The sequence below is a fragment of the Oncorhynchus tshawytscha genome, linkage group LG09 (assembly GCF_018296145.1).
Source record: "Oncorhynchus tshawytscha isolate Ot180627B linkage group LG09, Otsh_v2.0, whole genome shotgun sequence".
Taxonomy (NCBI): domain Eukaryota; kingdom Metazoa; phylum Chordata; class Actinopteri; order Salmoniformes; family Salmonidae; genus Oncorhynchus; species Oncorhynchus tshawytscha.
The window spans coordinates 58,990,813-59,012,037 of NC_056437.1; the positions used below are offsets into that span (position 1 = coordinate 58,990,813).

General features: G+C 44.7%; 1 protein-coding gene across 1 annotated transcript in view; it reads left to right on the plus strand.

Annotated features, from left to right (window-relative positions):
- LOC112214594 (galactose-3-O-sulfotransferase 3-like) overlaps positions 1–18,612 on the plus strand; it is a 33,525-nt gene extending 14,913 nt beyond the window's left edge. Inside the window, exons 2-3 of the mRNA XM_024373470.2 lie at positions 14,544–14,640; positions 15,118–18,612. Of these exons, the coding sequence (XP_024229238.1) occupies positions 14,558–14,640; positions 15,118–16,453 (1,419 nt within the window). The 5' untranslated portion in view covers positions 14,544–14,557 and the 3' untranslated portion in view covers positions 16,454–18,612. The remainder of the gene's footprint in view (positions 1–14,543; positions 14,641–15,117) is intronic.
- Positions 18,613–21,225: the final 2,613 nt, after the last annotated feature.

Consider the following 21,225-nt stretch of genomic DNA (forward strand, 5'->3'; position numbering starts at 1 on the left):
GAGTTTGGTTTGTTTGATCGTTTAAAACAAGGTACACATACAAAATGATAATTAAGAATTATCAAGGATAAACAACAAAAAGTCTGACTTTTTTCCTTTGGGTTTCTCTTTCATGATAGCATTTAGCAAGTTTGGCATATGTGGCAGGATTTAAAAAAACGGAAGCTAAAATGGCACGTCAATTTGGTTATTTAGCCATATAAACACAACAACATATACGTACCATACACAAAGGAACTCTATTTGGTCATCCTCATTGGGCTAGGAGGGATTGCTCACAGAGGCACCCTCTCCATCAACCAGGATATCACCTTCCTTTGAAAGCTACACAGTGTTGGAATAGTTTGAACAGGCAGAGGCAGACTTTTCCCACTCAGAGGCTCCTGAATATGAAAGAGTACCTTTCCCTGTCAGGCTTCTGAATCTATATACACACGCACATACACACACGTTAGCTACCCTAGTTCTAGCATTACGGTTGTGTGAAGAAAGGGGTAAAGTTGTGGATTTACTTTTTTGGGATGTGCCTCTCTGGATTTGACGATTACATTTGTACGACTTACAAGATATAGAAGGGCTATGATAGGGTGGCTGTCTTTCTCTCTCGCTCCCTCTTTCTTCCCCCCATTTCAATGCAGTTCTCAATTGAGTACATCCACTGTAGTCTCTGACAGATAGCTGAGTTTCTCAACTCCACGATATGTACATCACATCAAAGGAGTTGAGCGGAGACGACTGTGGGCAGAGTTTTACCTCTGACTACATCGAGTCACTGTCGGTCGATATTTGCAAAAAAACGTCAATTCCTAAACCGTTGCAATGTACCTATGTATTTTCCTCTCTGTGCCTTTCAATGTTTGCTGAAATCCATACTATTTAAGTACAACTTTTGTCAAATACAACCACTGACTGTTTCCTCTTATCGACTGACAGCGACTGGATGTAGTCGGAGGTAAACTCCGCCGACAGTCGTCTCCGCTCAACTCCATTGACGTGATGTACATATCGTGGAGTTGAGACACCCAGCTATTAGACAGACAGACAGACAGACAGACAGACAGACAGACAGACAGACAGACATAGACACTGATCTATAGCGTTTCCATGATGATGCCACACATGCACGCGCACACAGACACGCAGGCAGGCACGCACACACGCACACACACACACGCACGCAGGCACGCACGCACGCACGCACACACACACACACACACACACACACACACACACACACACACACAGGATGCGTGTTTAGAGCTATAGCGGGACATCTTCTGTAATAACTACTGTGACTGCTCCGATCGGAATCTCTGGAATATCTTGTTTTGATCAATTGGTGTCAGAAGGAGATGATGGACGTCTAGAATTCCCAGATGGAATTCTGTCACAGACTATAGTCTATTAAGATCTTATGATCGTGTTTTAATATGTTCTATATAGCGCTGCGCTGCTGTCACCGTGTCTTGTGTCACTGCAATACCATTGAGACGTATTCATCCCTTCATCCCTCTCTCACATCCCTTCATCCCTCCTCTCCCCTCTATTTGCCTCTGTAACCTTCAAGTGGAACACGCTGAAAGAGAGAGAGTTTGTTACAGAAGTTCTCTCTCTCTCCACGTGGTCGCTAATAGGGGACGGCTAGAGCATCAAGGTTGGGTTGGAGGGGGATTAGACTGGGGGGGGATGTGGGAACGTAGACCCGCAAGCAACTGCGGCCCTTCATGGTGAGTTTAGATTTTTTTCTGTCCCCCACCTCCATCAAAGTTGCCCATTCCTGGACTAGAGAAATAGAGCGAGAGAGACACGAGAGAAAAGAGAGAGGGTACAGAGAGAGAGAGGTGAGAGAGGGAAAGAGAGAGAGAGAGGGTAGAGAGAGAGAGAGCGAGAGAGAGGGAGAGAGAGTATAGGGAGAGGGAGGGTAAAGAGAGAAAGAGAAAGTGAGAGAGAGGGTAGAGGGTAGAAAGAAAGGGTAGAGAGAGAAAGAGAGAGAGGGTAGAAAGAGAGAGAGACAAGGAGAGAGGAGAGAGGGTAGAGAGAGAGAGAAAGAGAGAGAGAGGAGAGAGTGGGTAGAGAAAGAGAGAGCGAGAGTGGGTAGAGAGAGAGAGAGAGAGAGAGTAGAGAGAGAAAGAGAAAGAGGGAGGGAGAGAGTAGAGTGAGAGAGAGTAGAGAGAGAAAGAGAAAAAGGGAGAGAGAGAGAGAGGGTAGAGGGTAGAGAGAGAGACAAGGAGAGAGAATATAGAGAAAGAGAGACAGAGTGGAGGATAGTGCAGTTAGTGGGTAGATTCCCCATGCCCTTGGTTGCCGCCGGAGACGCTCGCTCCTTCCCCAAGCTCTGATGATGGGTCATCTCCCCGGGGGCAGAGTGCTGAGTGAACAGCTGGAGCATCGCATGTCAGTCAGCCGCGTGTGTGTGGTATTACTGTAGCAGTGTGACCCCTACCACTGGTTGACATCTGTTCCTACGCCAGTCATATTTTATAACAGGGAGGGAGGGAGGGGGAGGGAGGGAGGGAGGGAGGGAGGGAGGGAGGGAGGGAGGGAGGGAGGGAGGGAGGGAGGGAGGGAGGGAGGGAGGGAGGGAGGGAGGGAGGGAGGGAGGGAGGGAGGGAGGGAGGGTCATTCATTCCCCACTTAGCACTGTAAAGGGATAGTTCACCCAAAATGCATTTATAATCATTTATAAAGGATTTCTAATCATTATTAGGTGTTACCAACAATGTTCCCTCAAAGCCGCGCAATTCCTCGGACTGCCACGCAAAAGAAATGCCAGGCCTCGCAAAGACGCAAAAGATTGAAATTCACTGAGTTCACCCTATTAGTTTGCGCTATATAGATCAACATTTTTTTTCTGTGATCAAATCAACATTTTAAATGCAACAAACAAAAACAAATCTAACTGCAAGATTGAGTCTGTGATTTTGTTGAAGGCAGAGCCAGAACGCAACGGAGTAGAATCATATTGGCGTGGGTAGCCCACGAGCGGTCTTTCAATCACCTTTGAGTGAATGCTCTTTTCAGATCAGTTCAGATCAGAGTGCATGTGCATGTGCACATTTGTTGATATTCTTTGCTAGTTAGCGAGTAATTAGCCTAGTTTTCGAAATAAGTATAGGTCAGCAATGGGGAGTTACTGCTTCTTACAAGAGCACAAAATGTGTAGGCTACATTTAAAGCTGTCTTTGAGAAAAAGCTTACTCTTAATTAAAGAAGCAGTGTTGTATTTTGAGGCAGGCTTGAATGTGCAAATAAGCCAATAGGCAGAGGGGTAGTCTACATTGTCTAATTCTCTGTATAGCAAAAAATAAATACAAATATTTTGTAAAGTGGCTTCTTGCATCATACAACACAATTCAATGCAATTTACAGTCACCTATTTGGCCCATGGTGTTATAATTAATTAATGTCAAGACCTTCATAATGTAAAAAAAAAAAAACGTTTTTTAAAAGTCTCATGCAATGTAGGCCTGCATTGAACACCCCATATACAGTAGGCTACTGTAGGCTATATCATAGATATCAAAAGCTATTTCCATGTGAAAATGTTATGGGATTTGCTCCATTGGTTTTGTTGGTAGGCCTACATTATGCTCAAATAGCCACAATAGCCTATTGGCTAAAACTGTAAGGGTACAGCCTCAGTGTTCACTGTGAACGCGCTGGAAGTGGCACAACATATTCACAATGTGCAAGTTTCTGTTCACAAGACCACAAATTTGCTCAATGCCGCAACAAATTAGAGAGAACAGTGTGGAGGTAAATCTAATCTAAATCATAGTCCTGTTGCTTCATCCTGAACTGACCAATTTGATAATAGGTTTGTGGGTCTTGTGTCCACTAGAAAACCTAGTGAGGGAGGTCTCTGACAGAAAGTAATCTACGGTCGTATAGGGTCAAAGGTTAGGGGTCGACGTATGACGTCAGGACAAGACGCCGTCAGCATCTGCCATTGGGCCGGAGGGAGTTGAGAGTTAGCTAGCGTGAAGGTCTGCTCATTACTTCATTACGGCTAGCCTCAAATAACTTTTATGTCGGTCACGCTAGATGTGTGTTGTTCGTTTCACGGTGTGTTTGACGTACTTTGACTCCACTGTCTGACAATGATTGGTGTAGAATTATTGTAAAAGAAAATAGAGGGCTGGAGGAGTAAACAGGGAGAGAGAGAGAGAGAAAAGAAGATAGAGGGAGGGAGAGATCGAGAGAGAAAAGGAAAGGAAAGAAAAGATAGACAGAGAGAAGCAACAGAGAAATGAAGAGAAACTGACCGTTTGAATTCCTTCACGTCACACTGAAATTACTGTGACTTTAGTGAAAGACACTGATGTAAACAGCTCTAACGTGGACAAATAACTCTCTGCCCTTTTTCTAAAACTAAACTGATCACATAATGGATGGCAAGGCTTTATTTACGACTCCGTAACAAAAGAGATTGTCGCAAAATCTTTTTTTAGGTCAAAACACACAAAGACAGAGACAGACACAGACTCTGGCCAAACTAGAAAGGAGCCGTGTTTAATTAAAAAGGCCTGATTGAGTTTCACAGCGATTGGCACAGATATGACAGCACAGGAGGCTGACACCCGGCACCCACTACACGATTATGATTTAGTAGTAGTAGTCTGTGTGTGTGTGTGTGTGTGTGTGTGTGTGTGTGACCAGAATCTGGGGCTCACTGACAGAGAGCCACTTAAATCCCTTTCTTATTAACTCTCCATGACACCTGATCCACCACGCGGGGTGGCTCACTCATAGACACACACCACACACCACACACACACTCACTGCTTAAACCCACGGCTCATCTTACCGCTGCAAAATGGTGTGTGTGTGTGTGTGTGTGTGTGTGTGTGTGTGTGTGTGTGTGTGTGTGTGTGCATCTGTGTGCCTTTGGGCCCTTTGTCTCTGCTGTTATCTGGGCGATATCTCATCAGTCTGGTATTAGTCTGTCTGTCTGTGGCACTAAATGAAACATATGTCTTGGTAAGTACACTCGTGCTCTTCAATGGAGGTCAATGGGGCCATATTGTAACTATATAGCAATCTGTTAGGGCTATATTCTGGACATACAGTACATTGTAATAGTATGGGCAACGTAGATCTAGTGGTGGTATGAGCGGCCATTTTGGGGAATTCAGAACACATGGATTAACACCCCTACACCAGCAACAAGTGCCAATGGATCCTTAGTGACCACAGTGGGTCAATACCTTGGTTTAACCTCCCATCCAAAGGACAGTTAAAGCTTGGAGGAAACTAGAACTTTCTTTCTCAACCCTGGCCCTGGGGACCCAAAGGGATTAAGGCCACCACACGTATATATATCGGGTGGCCAAGGAGGAAGAAGGAGAAGGGGAGCAAAGTGAAAATGACACGGCTTGGGAACACCTCTTGGAGCCTGTGGTCTGAAAGGGGAAGACTGGGTGAAAGCATGAAGAGTTTTTTTTTAGGGCCTTCATTTTTGTGGAACCCAGCAGGAAAGTATCCTGAAGGCATAGAGTCAGGTGAAGAGAGAGTGGGAATTGTCATGTTATCGAACTTTGTTTTTTCTTTGCATATATAATTATGCATAGTTACACCCTTCTATTAATATGCGTTGTGTTTATCTTTGTTTTTCAAGTCTTGTGCGCTCACTCTCTTAGGAACCAGAAGCTGAAATGGAGAAAGCCAAAAACTCCAGTTGAAATGTCATGCTGTTGTCCGATGAGAGATAGAGATAAGAATGTGCATAGTGTGATTATAGATCAGAGGCCATACGTTTCGGAGTTGTAAACCTAATCACTAACTGTGAATGTTAATCATGTTTTTTAAATGTTTTATTTTCATTGTTTGTTCATTTATAAGTAATTTCCAAGTTAATTTAATGTTGAACAGTATGGAGTTAAATGTTCAAAATGGGGGACTGATGAGTTCTGACTCTAAACTTGAAATATTGTTAATTATCAGGTATCCTATGGAAATATTGAGTGCCATAGTCTGGTTTCTACACCAGAAGTTAATGGTTATGTAAGGGTAAGTAACAACACATCCGCCACGCTGATCCTCAACACAGGGGGCCACTCAGGGGTGCGTGCTCAGTCCCCTCCTGTACTCCCTGTTTACTCATGACTGCATGGCCCGGCACGACTCCAACACCATCATCAAGTTTGCTGATGACACAACAGTGGTAGGCCTGATCACCAACAACGATGAGACAGCCTACAGGGAGGAGGTCTGAGACCTGGCCGTGTGATGCCAGGACAACAACCTTTCCCTCAATGTGATCAAGACAAGAGATGATTGTGGACTACAGGAAAAGGAGGACCGAGCACACCCCCATTCTCATCGACGGGGCTGCAGCGGAGCGGGATGAGAGCTTCAAGTTCCTTGGTGTCCACATCACCAACAAACTATCATGGTCCAAACACACTAAGACAGTCGTGAAGAGGTTACGACAAAGCTTATTCCCCCTCAGGAGACTGAAAAGATTTGGCATGGGTCCTCACATCCTCAAAAGGTTATACAGCTGCACCATCGAGAGCAACTGCTCGGACTCTGACCACAAGGCACTACAGAGGGTAGTGCGTACGACCGTGTACATCACTGGGGCCAAGCTTTCTGCCATCTAGGACCTCTATACCAGGCGGTGTCAGGGGAAGGCCCAAAGAATTGGTAAAGTGTAACGGGGTGAGTGACTGGTTGCCGGGAAGTCAGGCGCAGGAGAGCAGAGATGGGTGATAACAGGAGAACTTTAATACACACCCTGGCCCAAAGGCACAGGCGAGGCAGCACAAAGCACAACCACGGTAACATGATTAAAGATTAACCACCAGATTAAACAAAACAAACAAACCTAGGTTTGAAACAAACCTAGCGCAAACCAGCCTGTAGTGTAAAATCCTACACAAAGAACAATTCCACACACAGACATGGTGTCACGTCCTGACCATAGAAAGCCTTTATTTTCTATGATGGAGGAGGTCAGGGCGTGACTGGGGAGTGTTCTAGTTTATTATTTCTATGTGTAGTCTAGTTTTTGTATTTCTATGTTGGCACGGTATGGTTCCCAATCAGAGGCAGCTAGCTGTCTATCGTTGTCTCTGATTGGGGATCATATTTAGGCAGCCTTTTTCCCACCTATTGTTTGTGGGATCTTGTTTTTGTATTGTTGCTTTTGAGCCCTACAAGGCTGTACGTTTGTTTGTTTGTTACTCTTTATTGTTTTGTTGCTGGTTCACATTTAAATAAATTATGATGAACCCAAACCACCTGCGCCTTGGTCCACTCCTTATAACGATCGTTACACATGGGGGAAACAGAGGGTAATATACATTTAGTCTGATGAGGGGATGTGAACCAGGGAAAACGAGACAAAACAAATGGAAAATGAAAGGTGGAGCAGCGATGGCTAGAAAACCAGTGACGTCAACCGCCGAGCGCCGCCCGAACAAGGATAGGGCCCGACTTCGGCGGAAGTCGTGACATAAAGAATCCAGCCACCCTAGTCATGGACTGTTCTCTCTGCTACCACAAGGCAAACGTTACCGTAGCGCCAAGTCTAAGTCCAAAAGACATCTTAACAGCTTCTACCCCCAAGCCATAAAACTCCTAAACAGCTAATCAAAGGGCTACCCAGACCCCTCTTTTACGCTGCTGCTACTCTCTGTTTATTATTTATACATAGTCACTTTAACAATACCTACATGTGCATATCACCTCAATTACCTCAACTAACCGGTGTCCCCGCACTTTGACTCTGTACCGGTACCCCCTGTATATAGCCTCGCTTTTATTTTACTGCTGCTGTTTATTTATTTGTTACTTTAATTTTCAACTTATCCATTTTTTACTTAACACGTTTTAAAATAAAACTTCTTGAAGCAATTGTTGTTAAGGGCTTGTAAGTAAGCATTTCACTGTAAGGTTGTATTCGGCGCATGTGACAAATACAATTTGATTTGATTTGATTTGACGTGATGGAGGCAATTAAGCTTGGAATGTACTGAGTAAAGGAAAAGCAATCGCATGTTGGAAAGCACTGATGGAAAGATGTTGTTTAGTGAGGAAGGAAGACAAGGTCAGGTCACATTAAGGGAGAATAACTTACCTTCCTGCCTCTCAATAAACATGTATTGTTCAATGGCTATATACACTACCACCGGGGGAAACATGTCTTTGTGTGGGTTGCACCAACATGGATTAACGCTTAAACTGGGTTGAATCAAGGCGTATCTATTAATCTTGTTGCACCAAATGTTAAACCTAGTTTTAAATTAATCATAGTTAAATTAAATGTTTCCTTTAATCTAAATGTAGTTTTCACTTTAAACCTAGATACATTTTAAGGCTGTTGCTCAAAAAATTCTTGTTAAAAATATAAACTTAGATTGGAGATTAACTATAAACTGCCACTTGAGGTGGTTTAACTGATAAAATGGCAGCATAACTACTGTGGAGAGACCAAAATGACATTAGAGAATAATTAGAGACAGGTTTAATCCTGTTTTTATGATAATGATGCATTTTCAAGGAGGTACCACTTCTCCAAGGACTCTGTAATGCAACTGGAAAGCACGGGAGTGATAGAAACGCGGCTGCACCGCCTGGTGACCCTACTGTTCTACACAACTGGATGTTATCCAGATGATGGATGAGGATCTTTTTGGACTCCACAAGTCAACCGTCTACAGGATTGTAGTCAGGATGTCCAATGTTATTGCCAGTCTGAAATCGAATCAAATGTTATTGGTCACATACACATGGTTAGCAGATGTTATTGCGAGTGTAGCGAAATGCTTGTGCTTCTAGTTCCGACAGTGCAGTAATATCTAACAGTAATCTAAAAATTCCACAACAACTACCTAATGCACACAAATCTTAGTAAAGGGATGGAATAAGAATATATACATATAAATATATGGATGAGCGATGACCACATAGGCAAGATGCAATAGATGGTATAAAATACAGTATATACATATGAGATGAGGAATACAAGATATGTAAACATTATTAAAGTGGCATTATTAAAGTGACTAGTGATCCATTTATTAAAGTGGCTAGAGTTGAGTCAGTATGTTGGCAGTAGCCCATCAATGTTAGTAATGGCTGTTTAACAGTCTGATGGCCTTGAGATAGAAGCTGTTTTTCAGTCTCTCGGTCCCATCTTTGATGCACCTGTACTGACCTCGCCTTCTGGATGGTAGAAGGGTGAACAGGCAGTGGCTCGGGTTGATGTCCTTGATGATCATTTTGGCCTTCCTGTGACAACGGGTGCTGTAGGTGTCATGGAGGGTGGGTAGTTTGCCTCCGGTGATGCATTGTGCAGACAACACCACCCTCTGGAGAGCCTTGCAGTTGCGGGCAGTGCAGTTGCCGTACCAGGCGGTGATAAAGCCCGACAGGATGCTCTCACTTGTGCATCTGTAAAAGTTTGTGGGTTTTAGGTGACAAGCCAAATTTCTTCAGCTTCCTGAGGTTGAAGAGGCGCTGTTGCGCCTTCTTCATCAAACTGTCTGTGTGGGTGGACCATTTCAGTTTGTCCGTGATGTGTACGCCGAGGAACTTAAAACTTTCCACCTTCTCCAGTGCTGTCCCGTCGATGTGGATAGGGGAGGCTCCCTCTGCTGTTTCCTGAAGTCCACGATCATCTCCTTTGTTTTGTAGACGTTGAGTGAGAGGTTATTTTCCTGACACCACACTCCGAGGGCCCTCACCTCCTCCCTGTAGGCTGTCTCGTCTGCAAACTTGATGATTGAGTTGGAGACGTGCATGGTCACGCAGTCATGGGTGAACAGGGAGTACAGGAGGGGGCTGAGCACGCACCCTTGTGGGGCCCCAGTGTTGAGGATCAGCGAAGTGGAGATGTTGTTTCCTACCTTCACCACCTGGGGGGCGGCCCGTCAGGAAGTCCAAGAACCAATTGCACAGTGCGGGGTTGAGACCCAGGTGCTCAAGCTTAATGATGAGCTTGGAAGGTACTATTGTGTTGAGTGCTGAGCTGTAGTCAATGAACAGCATTCTTACATAGGTGTTCCTCTTGTCTAGATGGGATAGGGCAGTGTGCAGTGTGATGGCGATTGCATCGTCTGTGGACCTTTTGGGACGGTATGCAAATTGAAGTGGGACTGGAGTGGCAAGTAAGGTGGAGTTGATATGATCCTCGACTAGTCTCTCAAAGCACTTCATGATGACAGAAGTTATTTAGTTCAGTTACCTTTGCCTTCTCGGGTACAGGAACAATGGTGGCCATCTTGAAGCATGTGGGGAAAGCAGACTGGGATAGGGAGAGGTTGAATATGTCTATAAACACACCAGCCAACTGGTCTGCGCGTGCTCTGAGAACACGGCTAGGGATGCCATCTGGGCCGGCAGCCTTGAGAGGGTTAACGCGTTTAAATGTTTTACTTATGTCGGCCACGGAGAAGGATAGCCCACAGTTTGTCTGGAAGCAAGACGTCGGTGTCCGTGACATGGCTGATTTTATTTTTGTAGTCCGTGAATGCCTGTAGACTCTGCAACATACTCTCTGAGCCGTTGAATTGCGACTCCACTTTGTCCCTATACCGACATTTCGCTTGTTTGATTGCCTTGCTGAGGGAATAACTACACTGTTTGTATTCGGCCATATTCCCAGTCATCTTTCCTTGGTTAAATGCGGTGGTTCCTGCGGATAGATGGCGGGAGGGCGGGGGAGGGCCTTGTATGCATCACAGAAGTTAGAGTAGCAGTGATCCAGTGTATCGCCCGCACAAGTGCTACAATCAATCAATATGATAGAATTTAGGTAGCTTTGTTCTCAAATTTGCTGTTAAAATCCCCAGCTACAGTAAATGCAGCCTTGGGATATATGATTTCTAGTACATAAGGTTCAAGCCTACAGAGGAAACAGCAGCTGGATTTTACAGGAGAGCTAGATTCCCAGGTGTACTATGGGCAATAGACTGTACTCACATTCCTATTCCCAACCCTGGTGGTGAGAATGGAGAACTCTTCCGTAATCGTAAAGGTTACTACTTCGTCAACGTGCAGGCTGTCTGTGATGTCCAAGGTCAGCTCACCAACATCGTAACTAGATGGGCAGGATCCACCCATGACAGCAGAATCTTTGACAATAGTCATCTGTGTGCAATTCTGGAAAGGGGGCCATGTGAAGGCCACCTACTGGCTGACAATGGATATTCTTGTTGTGGGTACCTTATGACTCTCCCTTTAAACCCCCAGTCACCTGAAGAGAGAGAATACAACACCTCTCATATCCTGGCAAGAGGTCACATAAAGAGAGTTTTTGGAGTGAGGGAAAAAAGATTTCCCCTGCCTAAAGGAAGGCCTCCGCACGAAGTTGGACACTACACTGACAATCATTATTGCAGTGGCGGTACTGTATAACTTTGGCAAGAGACAAGAAGACGAGCTACCTGAGGAGGCTGAGGAGGACCTACCTGAGGAGAATGCAGAAGATGGCCAGGTGAAACATGCTGCCAATGCAAATGGGAATGCTGTGAGGAGAACCTTGATTGAGAACCATTTTGCAGCCTTAGGTGTGTATAATGTAACATTGGTAACATGTAAAAAGCAATATTATGTTATATTTTCATTGGCACATACAATTCCTAATTAGGCTAAATCTATTATTAAGACTATGTTATTCTCAATACCATACAGGGTGGAACTGGAAGCACCAGAACACAAGAGTGGGGACAAGACTGGAGGATACCAAATTGCTTGGGAAAGCATTGTTTTAAATAATTGCTTAAATAAATAAAAATATCAGCATTCTTTGCACAGTGGGCATTTGTTTCCCTGAAGGAGTTTCTGTTTCTGAATTTGCAGTAGCTCTTTTTGTAAATTCAGGGCCTCAATCTGCAGTAGATTATTCTCTCTCTCCAGCTCTACAACATCAATAGGAGCTTGGTTCATGTCAGTGCTGGGGCGTTTGCTTGGCCTGTTTGGTGTTTTTTCTGCTGGTTCAAGATCCAGGCACTGCTGTTTCTCCGCGGCACAGGGTCTTAGCTCAACTAAAGGAAAGGAAAGAAAGAAAATTACCTCGTTATTAGTAGGCTATTTACGTGCCCATCTTGTACAACAATTGAATTGGGGCTTATGATGTCTCCAGCCTTGGTACGAATTATAATGTTATGCAACATGCTGTAAGGGGGCTGATGACGGTAACATTGTAGTGAAGTAGCATTAACGTTAGTTTTAACGTGCGTTATCGTCATTGATATTTACCAGTTATTTATGCTTACTAAATATTGGTGGGTCGAGTTGTCCGTCGTCATCATAGGGGTTAAGGAGAGGGGAAACTGCTGGGGAATCATCCTGCATATCTTCTGGGAGAGAGGATCAATTCCCTTGGACCGAGGCCCCCCTCCGGTCTGAAATAGCCCCCGCCTCTCCTCTGCCGCATCCTTTTTGGCTTTGTCTTTTAAGTTTTTCCAGCACGCCTTCATCCGATTTGGGTCTCTTTTCTCTTTAATCCGTGTCGATCCATTAAATCTGTCCTTCTTTTTGACAGTCTTGTTGTCTGTCTTTTTGTCCTCCAGTACTTTTCTAAATTCCTCCATCAGAGCCAACAATCGTTTTTTTTCATAAGCAGAGACATTTGAACCTCTTTGACGTGTCTTGATCAGGTGGCACGCAGACAAATAATAAATGCCTAAATAAGTAATAACAATTATAAATTATATTTTATGCTAGCTAGCATGGTTTATAAACTAGCTAGCTACAGTAGCTAACATTAGCTAACAAATTAGTTTTCTGTCTAGTACTGGCTAAATAACAGATTTTATTTCAAATCAGCCAACCCATGAGAACCTTTCACGTTGGAGATGCAGTAGTTCTAACGTTACATTGCTATTATTTTATCAAGGAACAGCAATTTTGTGGCCTCATTTGTCAAGTAGGCTAGCTACTTCGCTTCAACTCACGAAATACGTCATATATTGGTGTGACATGTCACTAATCATAACTGATCATAGATTTACTGATCCAGATTTAAAACTAAGTGGTGCAACACATCTCTGATGAATTATTAACCTAGATGTACAAAACCTAGATTAGCTCTAATCCTAGATGAATTCAAACCATGTTGGTGCAACCCACCCTTTGTCTTATGTAGCTGTGTGACCCAATGGGTGAATAAACTTGGTTTGAGCTTTACTAATCGTCCGTGAGCTTTTATAAGGTTCCGTTAGAACCTAACACCCCCTACACTAGCGACAAGTGCCACAGTGACCACAGTGGGTCAAGTCCTCGGATGAACCTCCCATCCGAAGGACAATTAGAGCCTGGAGTACACTAGAGCTGTCTTTCTCAACCCTGGCCCTTGGGTCCCAAAGGGATGTTCATTTCCGTTTGTTGCCCTAGCACCACCAACACACTTGATTCCACTAATCAACTCATTATCAAGCCTCTCAAATAGAAATGTGTTAGATGCTAGGGCATAAACAAAAATGTGCACCCGTTTGGTTCTCCAGGCCCAGGGTTGAGAACTGCTGGACTAGAGAAAGTAGTTGTGGAAATGTGGTTACAATGTCGGTAAGTAACCCGACCTGACGTGCTGAGGAATGGGATAGTGTAATCAAGAGGCGACATTGGCAGGAGGCCATTATTATGCAGGAGGAGAGGAGGTTGGCTTGGAATCTTGAGGTGAGGTGACATAGGCAACCTGGAAATTGTCACTGTGTACCAGTCTCACCTACTCTATTCCTTTGAATGAGAACATGTTCTAATGTTCTACGTTTTTATTCTATTCTACCTGCAGGGTGTGCTTTTTCTTAACCCAATTTCGTGGTATCCAATTGTTAGTTACAGTCTTGTCCCGGACTCGGTAGAGGTGTAGGTCAAGAGCCGCGCGTCCCCCCGAAACACAACCCAGCCAAGCCGCACTGCTTCTTGACACAATGCCAGCTTAACCCGGAACCCAGCCCAGTATGCCTGGCGACCGTGTCAGCGCGCATTGCGCACCGGCCCGCCACAGGAGCCACTAGTGTGCGATGGGACAAGAACATCCCTGCCGGCCAAACCCTCCCCTAACCCGGACGATGCTGGGCCAATTGTGCGCCGCCCCATGGGTCTCCCGATCACGGCCGGCTGCGACAGAGCCTGGACTCGAACCAGGATCTCTAGCGGCACAGCTAGCACAGCTAGCACAGTGCCTTATAGACCACTGCACCACTTGGGAGGCCATCAACAGGGTCTGATTACAGTAATGTACGCATCTTGATGAGTCCTAAGAGGAATGAGCTAATGGATACTCAGTATTCTAGCTAGGTACATCCAGTCCACTGCCTATTATGAATATTCAAAGAGGCTAATGAGAAGGACCCGATGCCACTATCATTCAAATGTGACAAAAGTCAAGTCACTACGCTCTTGCTTATGGATGCGGCCAATTATACGTTGAATAAATCTCCCTCTTTCGCTCCTTTGGTTTTGCATATACAGTACGTTTCCCCTTTCTATCGCTCTCCCTTTCTCACCTACTTATCTCTGTATCTCCCTTTTTACTTATTCCCATTTTCTCTGTCCCTCCCTCCTCTCGCTCTCCTTTTTCTCTCCCTCAGTGAAGTGGCGGATCATGTCTCAGAAGAAGATATTTCTGGTCTTTGTGGCAATCAGTACCGTCAGCCTACTGCTGCACCATGGGGGCCATTTCAGCTGGTGAGACACACACACACATGCACGCACACACAGAATTTGTTACAGGAAATAATCAATGCCACCTGCTCAGGTTAGCATAGGGCTAAATGTGCCAGGTAATGAAATGGGAACAGCTAACATGTAGCGTCAATGATTTTAATTGGCTGATGCGCACTTAAACCTTTTCTATTGTTCGCAAGTATGGCCCGCCTTGTTTCACAGAATACAATAATAATCATTGTCACAGTCCCTGTGCCTCTAGTCTGGCATCAATCACTGTCAACAGATTTAATCCATAACATACAGCATCGAATCTAGTGACCGTCAACTCACACCCAATCATGTGTATTAAAGACAAGGAAAATATATAATTATGCTAAACATTGTGTTAATCAGTCAAAACTGAATGGGAACTTTATTCACCTTAAAGTTCCTCATTACACAGAGATTGAGCTGCAACTCCCGTATTAAAAGCCCCCCTCTATTTTTCTCATCCAGGACGATGGAAGCCTTTCACCTCGGCTGTCCGTCACTACGCACCCACCTGTCCTCCTCTCTTAAGCCCAAACACACCAACGTGGCCTTCCTCAAGACGCACAAGACGGCCAGCACCACCATGCAGAATCTGCTCTTCCGCTTCGCAGAGCGCAACAACCTGACAGTGGCGCTCCCTGTGCAGGCCTGCGGACACCAGTTCTGCTACCCGCGCACCTTCAACGCCCACCTCGTCCACCCGCACACCCTGCCACCCAACGTGGTCACCAGCCACATGCGCTTCAACCGTGCGGAGATGCAGCGCCTCATGCCTAACGATACCATCTACGTGACCATACTTCGGGAACCAGGGTCCATGTTTGAATCGTTGTTCAGTTACTATAACCAGTACTGTCAGAGTTTTAAGAGAGTTCCCAATGGGTCCCTGGAGGCATTTCTGGACGAGCCGTGGCGGTACTACCGTCCGGACGAAAAGGACTCCATGTACGCCCGTAACACGCTGACCTTTGACCTAGGTGGGGATAAGGACCGTCCGGCGGCAGACACAACAGCGTACGCCCGGGCCTTTGTGGCTGAGACAGAACGCGTCTTCTCCCTGGTGATGATCGCCGAGTACTTTGACGAGTCGCTGGTCCTCCTTCGTCACCTTCTCTCCTGGGATCTGGAAGACGTGCTCTACGTCAAGCTGAACATGCGAATGTCCGGCTCCAAGCACAGCCTCTCTCCAGGCCTCCCCTTCAAGATCCGTGCCTGGAACGCCTTGGATGCACGCCTCTATGATCACTTCAACGCCTCCCTGTGGCGCCAGCTGACTGCCCTGGGCCCGGCGTGCGTGGCCAGGGAGGTGCGGTTGCTCCGCAGGGCCCAGGAGAGGCTGGTGAGGGGCTGCTTTGGAGGACGGCTTCCCCAGCTCCGCTCTGCTGCCCAGATCAAGAACAAGGAGCTGCGGCCGTGGCAGCCCAGTGCAAAGGTGGACATCGTGGGCTACGACCTGCCGACCAACACCAACGCCACGTGGCCCGGAAGTCTGGCCCACGAGCTGTGTCTGAAGCTCATCATGCCAGAGGTCCAGTACACCAGGGTCCTGCTTCGATCGCAGTCGCTACGCTACAGACGCAGCTACCCGCTCCGCTCCCCTCAGCCCCAGCCGCAGCAGCCCGTACGGTCGGTCCTGCCACGCCACCAACAGGTGGGGATACAGCAGATACACCGGGAGGCCCTTCCTCCAGGACTTGGTCCCGCCTCTAGCCCCACAGCCACCTCTCGACCTGCAGGGACCCAGAGCAGGGCCACCAGGGTGGGCCTAAGGCCCTCGGGCCCCCAGAGGCAGACGCCATAACTTAAGACTGCAGCACCAGCCTTGAATATAGACAGACTGAATACAGCCAGACTAAATACAGGCATGCAGGCAGACAGACAGACTGTCCTCCAGACTTCAGGGGGGGGGGACACCCCCAGATTGGGGCTGGAGATTGGGGTAGGACCCCATCATTATGGGCACAGGCAGAGCACCCTCATGAATTACAAACTCTGTATGGAACAATAAAGAACTGTTACTCTCGCTTTATCTCTCTCACTCTCTAATGCCACCCCCCCCCCTCCCAAACCTTGAGAAGATCAGTGAGATGACAGTGAGAGAGGGTCATCGCTCCGGGTCCGTGTCCAACCCTCTAAGCCTTCTCCAGAGAGGAAAACCATCCAGTCCTGGGCCTCTCACCCAATGACTTTACCCCCTCCCACTGAGTGTTAGGCCCGAGGACAGGTCAAATGTCAAAAGTTAGGCCAGCGGTCCTTAGACTGACCCCCCCCCACACACACACTCGCAGCCCTTACACCAACTCTCTCCCTCCTGCCCACCCTGCTTTAGAACATCTCTCTCTGCTTCTCCGACCCCAGCTCATCTCTCTCTCCCCTCCACCAGCAACTGAACTAGACCATGGCGGCTGCTGCTGACAAATGGGATGTTTTTAGATATGGGAATTGTGTATGTGTGTGAAAGCGTTTTTCCTATGTATTTTGTTTATCTGGGGCGTTATCGCAATAAAGTTTTATGTAAAGTCTTATGTAAAGGTAGGGATCTTATAACCACAAGACACACACACACACCGGACTCAACCCGTTGTTGGTTCTGCAAGCCTGCTAAAAGACATGATGAGTGAGAGCTACAGTGTTTGAATATTTAATTATGTATTCTTAATGAGGCTCTCTTTGGAGAGACCTTCCACTTGGGTTACACAGTGAAACACACACACACACACACACACACACACACACACACACACACACAGCAGTGTGGAACATGCCAAAGCAGCTTACTTATCCGAAGCAAAGCATAGGGAGGAAATAACTACGATACTGGGAGAAAGCAGTAGAGGAAGAGAGAGTCTGGGTCCTGTTCATTTGGACACACTGCGGAAAACATTTTAAAACATTTTGCAATGGGAATTCGAAAAAGATGTGTTTCTTCTTCGACAACTCCATATACTATTTATTCCCTTCCTGTTTCAGTCCTTGGTCTCCCATTTGGTGCCTAATGAACATGGCCCTGGTGTGGTGGCTGTCATGTGGAGGTGTTTTGCCACTCGTTTCATTATGTGGTACATTTTTTATGCAGTTGGTTGTTCATGTTTAACCTAAATGGTATGCTTCGACCTGGGTGTCCTTGAGGGTGTGTGTGTGTGTGTGTGTGTGTGTGTGTGTGTGTGTGTGTGTGTGTGTGTGTGTGTGTGTGTGTGTGTGTGTGTGTGTGTGTGTGTGTGTGTGTGTGTGTGTGTGTGTTTGTGTTTCTGAGTATATATTATTTATTCTCTTCATCACTGGAAAAAAACAGTCTGTTTATGTTTACCTTCAATGTATATTTCCGATTTTGGAACAGGACATTGTATTGTGGACCAAACCACTAATGGCAATACACATTGTGCTGTACATGGCATGTTCTGATGAATAAAATGTCAAATTTCTACATAGGCCAACCACGAAAGCTACTCGGACAGCACCAAGTGTAATCACTGAGGCATGAATTGTGTTGTGTTTTAAGTGCTTCATAATGCTCTAGAGTGCATCCCAAATGACAGCCTATTCCCTACATAGTGTATTATTTGTAGTGCACTATGTAGGGAATAGGGTGCCATTTGGGACTCAGTTCTAGTCTAGTGGAAAGAGGACAGGGTAGAAAGATAACTTTCTGAAGGGCCCTTGACCCGTGAAATCCTCCATGTTTGACTGCTGTTCATTTTTAAAGTGCTCTTTGATTGTACTTTATTTTTCATCCCAAATGTCACCCTTTGAATAGGGAATAGGTTGCCATTTGGGACACAAGGTATCAAATCTAGGCTGGTTTCTCAGTTTTGAGAGACATAACTAACACATAATGGTGGTTGTGTCACTTACAAGTCAGTGTTAGCCAGCCTTTTTAGGAGTGCTAGAATTAAGCAATAAGGCCTGAGGGGGTGTGGTATATGGTCAATATACCATGGCTAAGGGCTATTCTAAAGTACGATGCAACGTGGAGTGCCTGGACACAGCCCTTAGCCGTGGTATATTGGCCATATATCACAAACCCCAGAGGTGCCTTATTGCTATTATAAACTGGTTACCAACATAATTAGAGCAGTAAGAATAAATGTTTTGTCATACCTGTGGTACACGGTCTGAAATACCACAGCTATCAGCCAATCAGCATTCAGGGCTCAAACCAACCAGTTTAGAATAGCTGTTTTACTACTGTACATCTTGTCACTTTATTTGTCAAACTCTCTTTTAGAACAACGTGGAACAAAAGTGTTCTTTTAGAATGAACCGTGTTCTGTTTTTAGAGTGTCTTTCTCAACAAATTGTGTCTTTGTTAAGAGAAAGTGTCAATGTGACACAAAATGATGCGCTTGATCTTTTTTCCGTGACTATATTTCCAATGACATTGTTTCTATTTCCATGGCATTAATTCATTCTCGTACGATATTTATTGATGTATTTGAACTGAAAGGGGTGTTTCTGTTTTTGACTGGGGGGCTCTGATCATACAGAAGTAAGGTGAAGTTTCCCTTAGACGCGTATCTGGGGACAGTTTAGCATTTTCTCTGCTAATGGTTAAGGATAGGATTGGGGAGGGGGAGCTGATCCTAGATCTGTACCTAGGGGAAACTTTACCTAGATCATACAGCTAGAGACAATCAGAGCTAGATGTCCCAAAGCTTTGTACTGAGGGATGATGGGGGAAAAGCAAACCCTTAAAAGTTGAATGATTCAAATCAATGTTGTTTGTTGTCATTTTTCATTTTACATGGGGTATCGGTTTTTAATTACTTTAAGTGATAAGCCATTATAAATGGTTATACATTGTTTAGAAATGTTTGTACATGTTTATAAATGGTTATAAATGCTGAAATATGCATTAATAATAGTAAACACTAGTTGTAGTTTTATAAGACTTATTAATGAAAGCTATTACATGAAAATACACATGTACATCATTAAGAAGATACATATGTATACAACAAAAAGGGATTCAAATCCCCAAGAGTCTCAAGCTGCCATGAAGCAGCCTAATATGCAAATACACAAATATCTTTCTCCTTTTTTAATGGGAGAACCCGATGCAAATCAAATGTGTTTGATGTTTACTATGATTACAGCAATCAGCTGTCCCCCTTGCCAATGTTTTATTATTACCGCTGTTGTTGTCATGGTTTTATCACGAGCTGAAGTGGTGAAGCTGTGTGTGTGTGTGTGTGTCTGCCTGGCTGACTGCACTGCTCAGATCTGTGTCACTTCAAACGGACGACAAAACCACTCTCTGCCAGAGCTCTAATGAGACGCTAATTGAAAGGAGCCGGTGAACATCCATCTGCATCCCAAATGGCAGCCTATTCCCTACAATAGGGAATAGGGTGACATTTGGAACGCAGTCACAATCTCATTCAACCGCCCCCTAATCAAGACAGTTCCATAATTATTGGCACCCTTGATAAAGATGAGCGAAAAAAGAATGTATAAAATAAGTAATTCAAATACTGAGTTATATTGTATGATCTAATAAATGTGAACATTATATTATTTTATACTAATACAATTGCTCAGAGAAAGATATTTGTATGACTTGATTGGCACCCATAATGATTATTGTAAATAAAATCTAACAAAATAAAATCTGGATTAACATTCTACTTTTTTAAATTCATCTCAGTTTAAGGAACTGTATTGTGGCCTTCCATGGCTTCCTGTTTCACTGGGGTATAAAAATGAGGTAACACACATGTACAATCCCTTTGTCACACATCACTGTGGCAAAAGTCAAAGAGCTCACAAACGAAAAAAAGACAAATGGTTGTTGACCTTTCGTAAAACAGGCAATGGGTACAAAAATAGGGAAAATATCTGAAATATACCATTTACCACTATTAGGGCAACAACTAAGAAGTTTAAACACACTGGAACAGTGGTGTACTTGCCTGGTATTGGTCAGAAGTGTATCTGGTTGGTTCGGAAAGCAAAGAAAAATCCAAAATCTAAAGTTGGAGAATTACAGAACTTGGTTGCATTTTAGGGTCACCAGGACTCAAATCTACCATTAGATGCCACCTCCATGCCAATAGACTCTTTGGAAGGGTTGCCAGAAAAAAAGCCTTGATTAAGAGCAAATGTAAATGGAGGGTGAGGGATACATTTGTATGCGTCTCTGTGTGTGGAGTAAGTTTGCTAATAGGCATTGGCACTTGGATTGAAACCGGTGCTACTGTATAATCAGATGACCCGAAAATAGAGCTATTAGCCAACACACACCAGTGATGGGTTTGGCTTCAAAAGAAAGATGCATATGGGTAGTTGCCATATGGCCAAAATAAAAGTGAAAAATGATTTTCTCTAACATTAAAGTAAAAAAACAGATTGTCACAATAAACTATGTCTAAACAACTCTAACTGTTATATGGCTAGCTTCAACTTTATATCCAATTTAATTAATAATTTTATGCATTAGTGCCTTGAATTTGTCCTCTGGTGTGACATTACACTTAATTGAGAATACATATATGAGCGCAACAAGAAAAGAAGCGTCCTCTCACTGTCAACTGCGTTTATTTTCAGCCAACTTCACATGCAGTGCCTTGCGAAAGT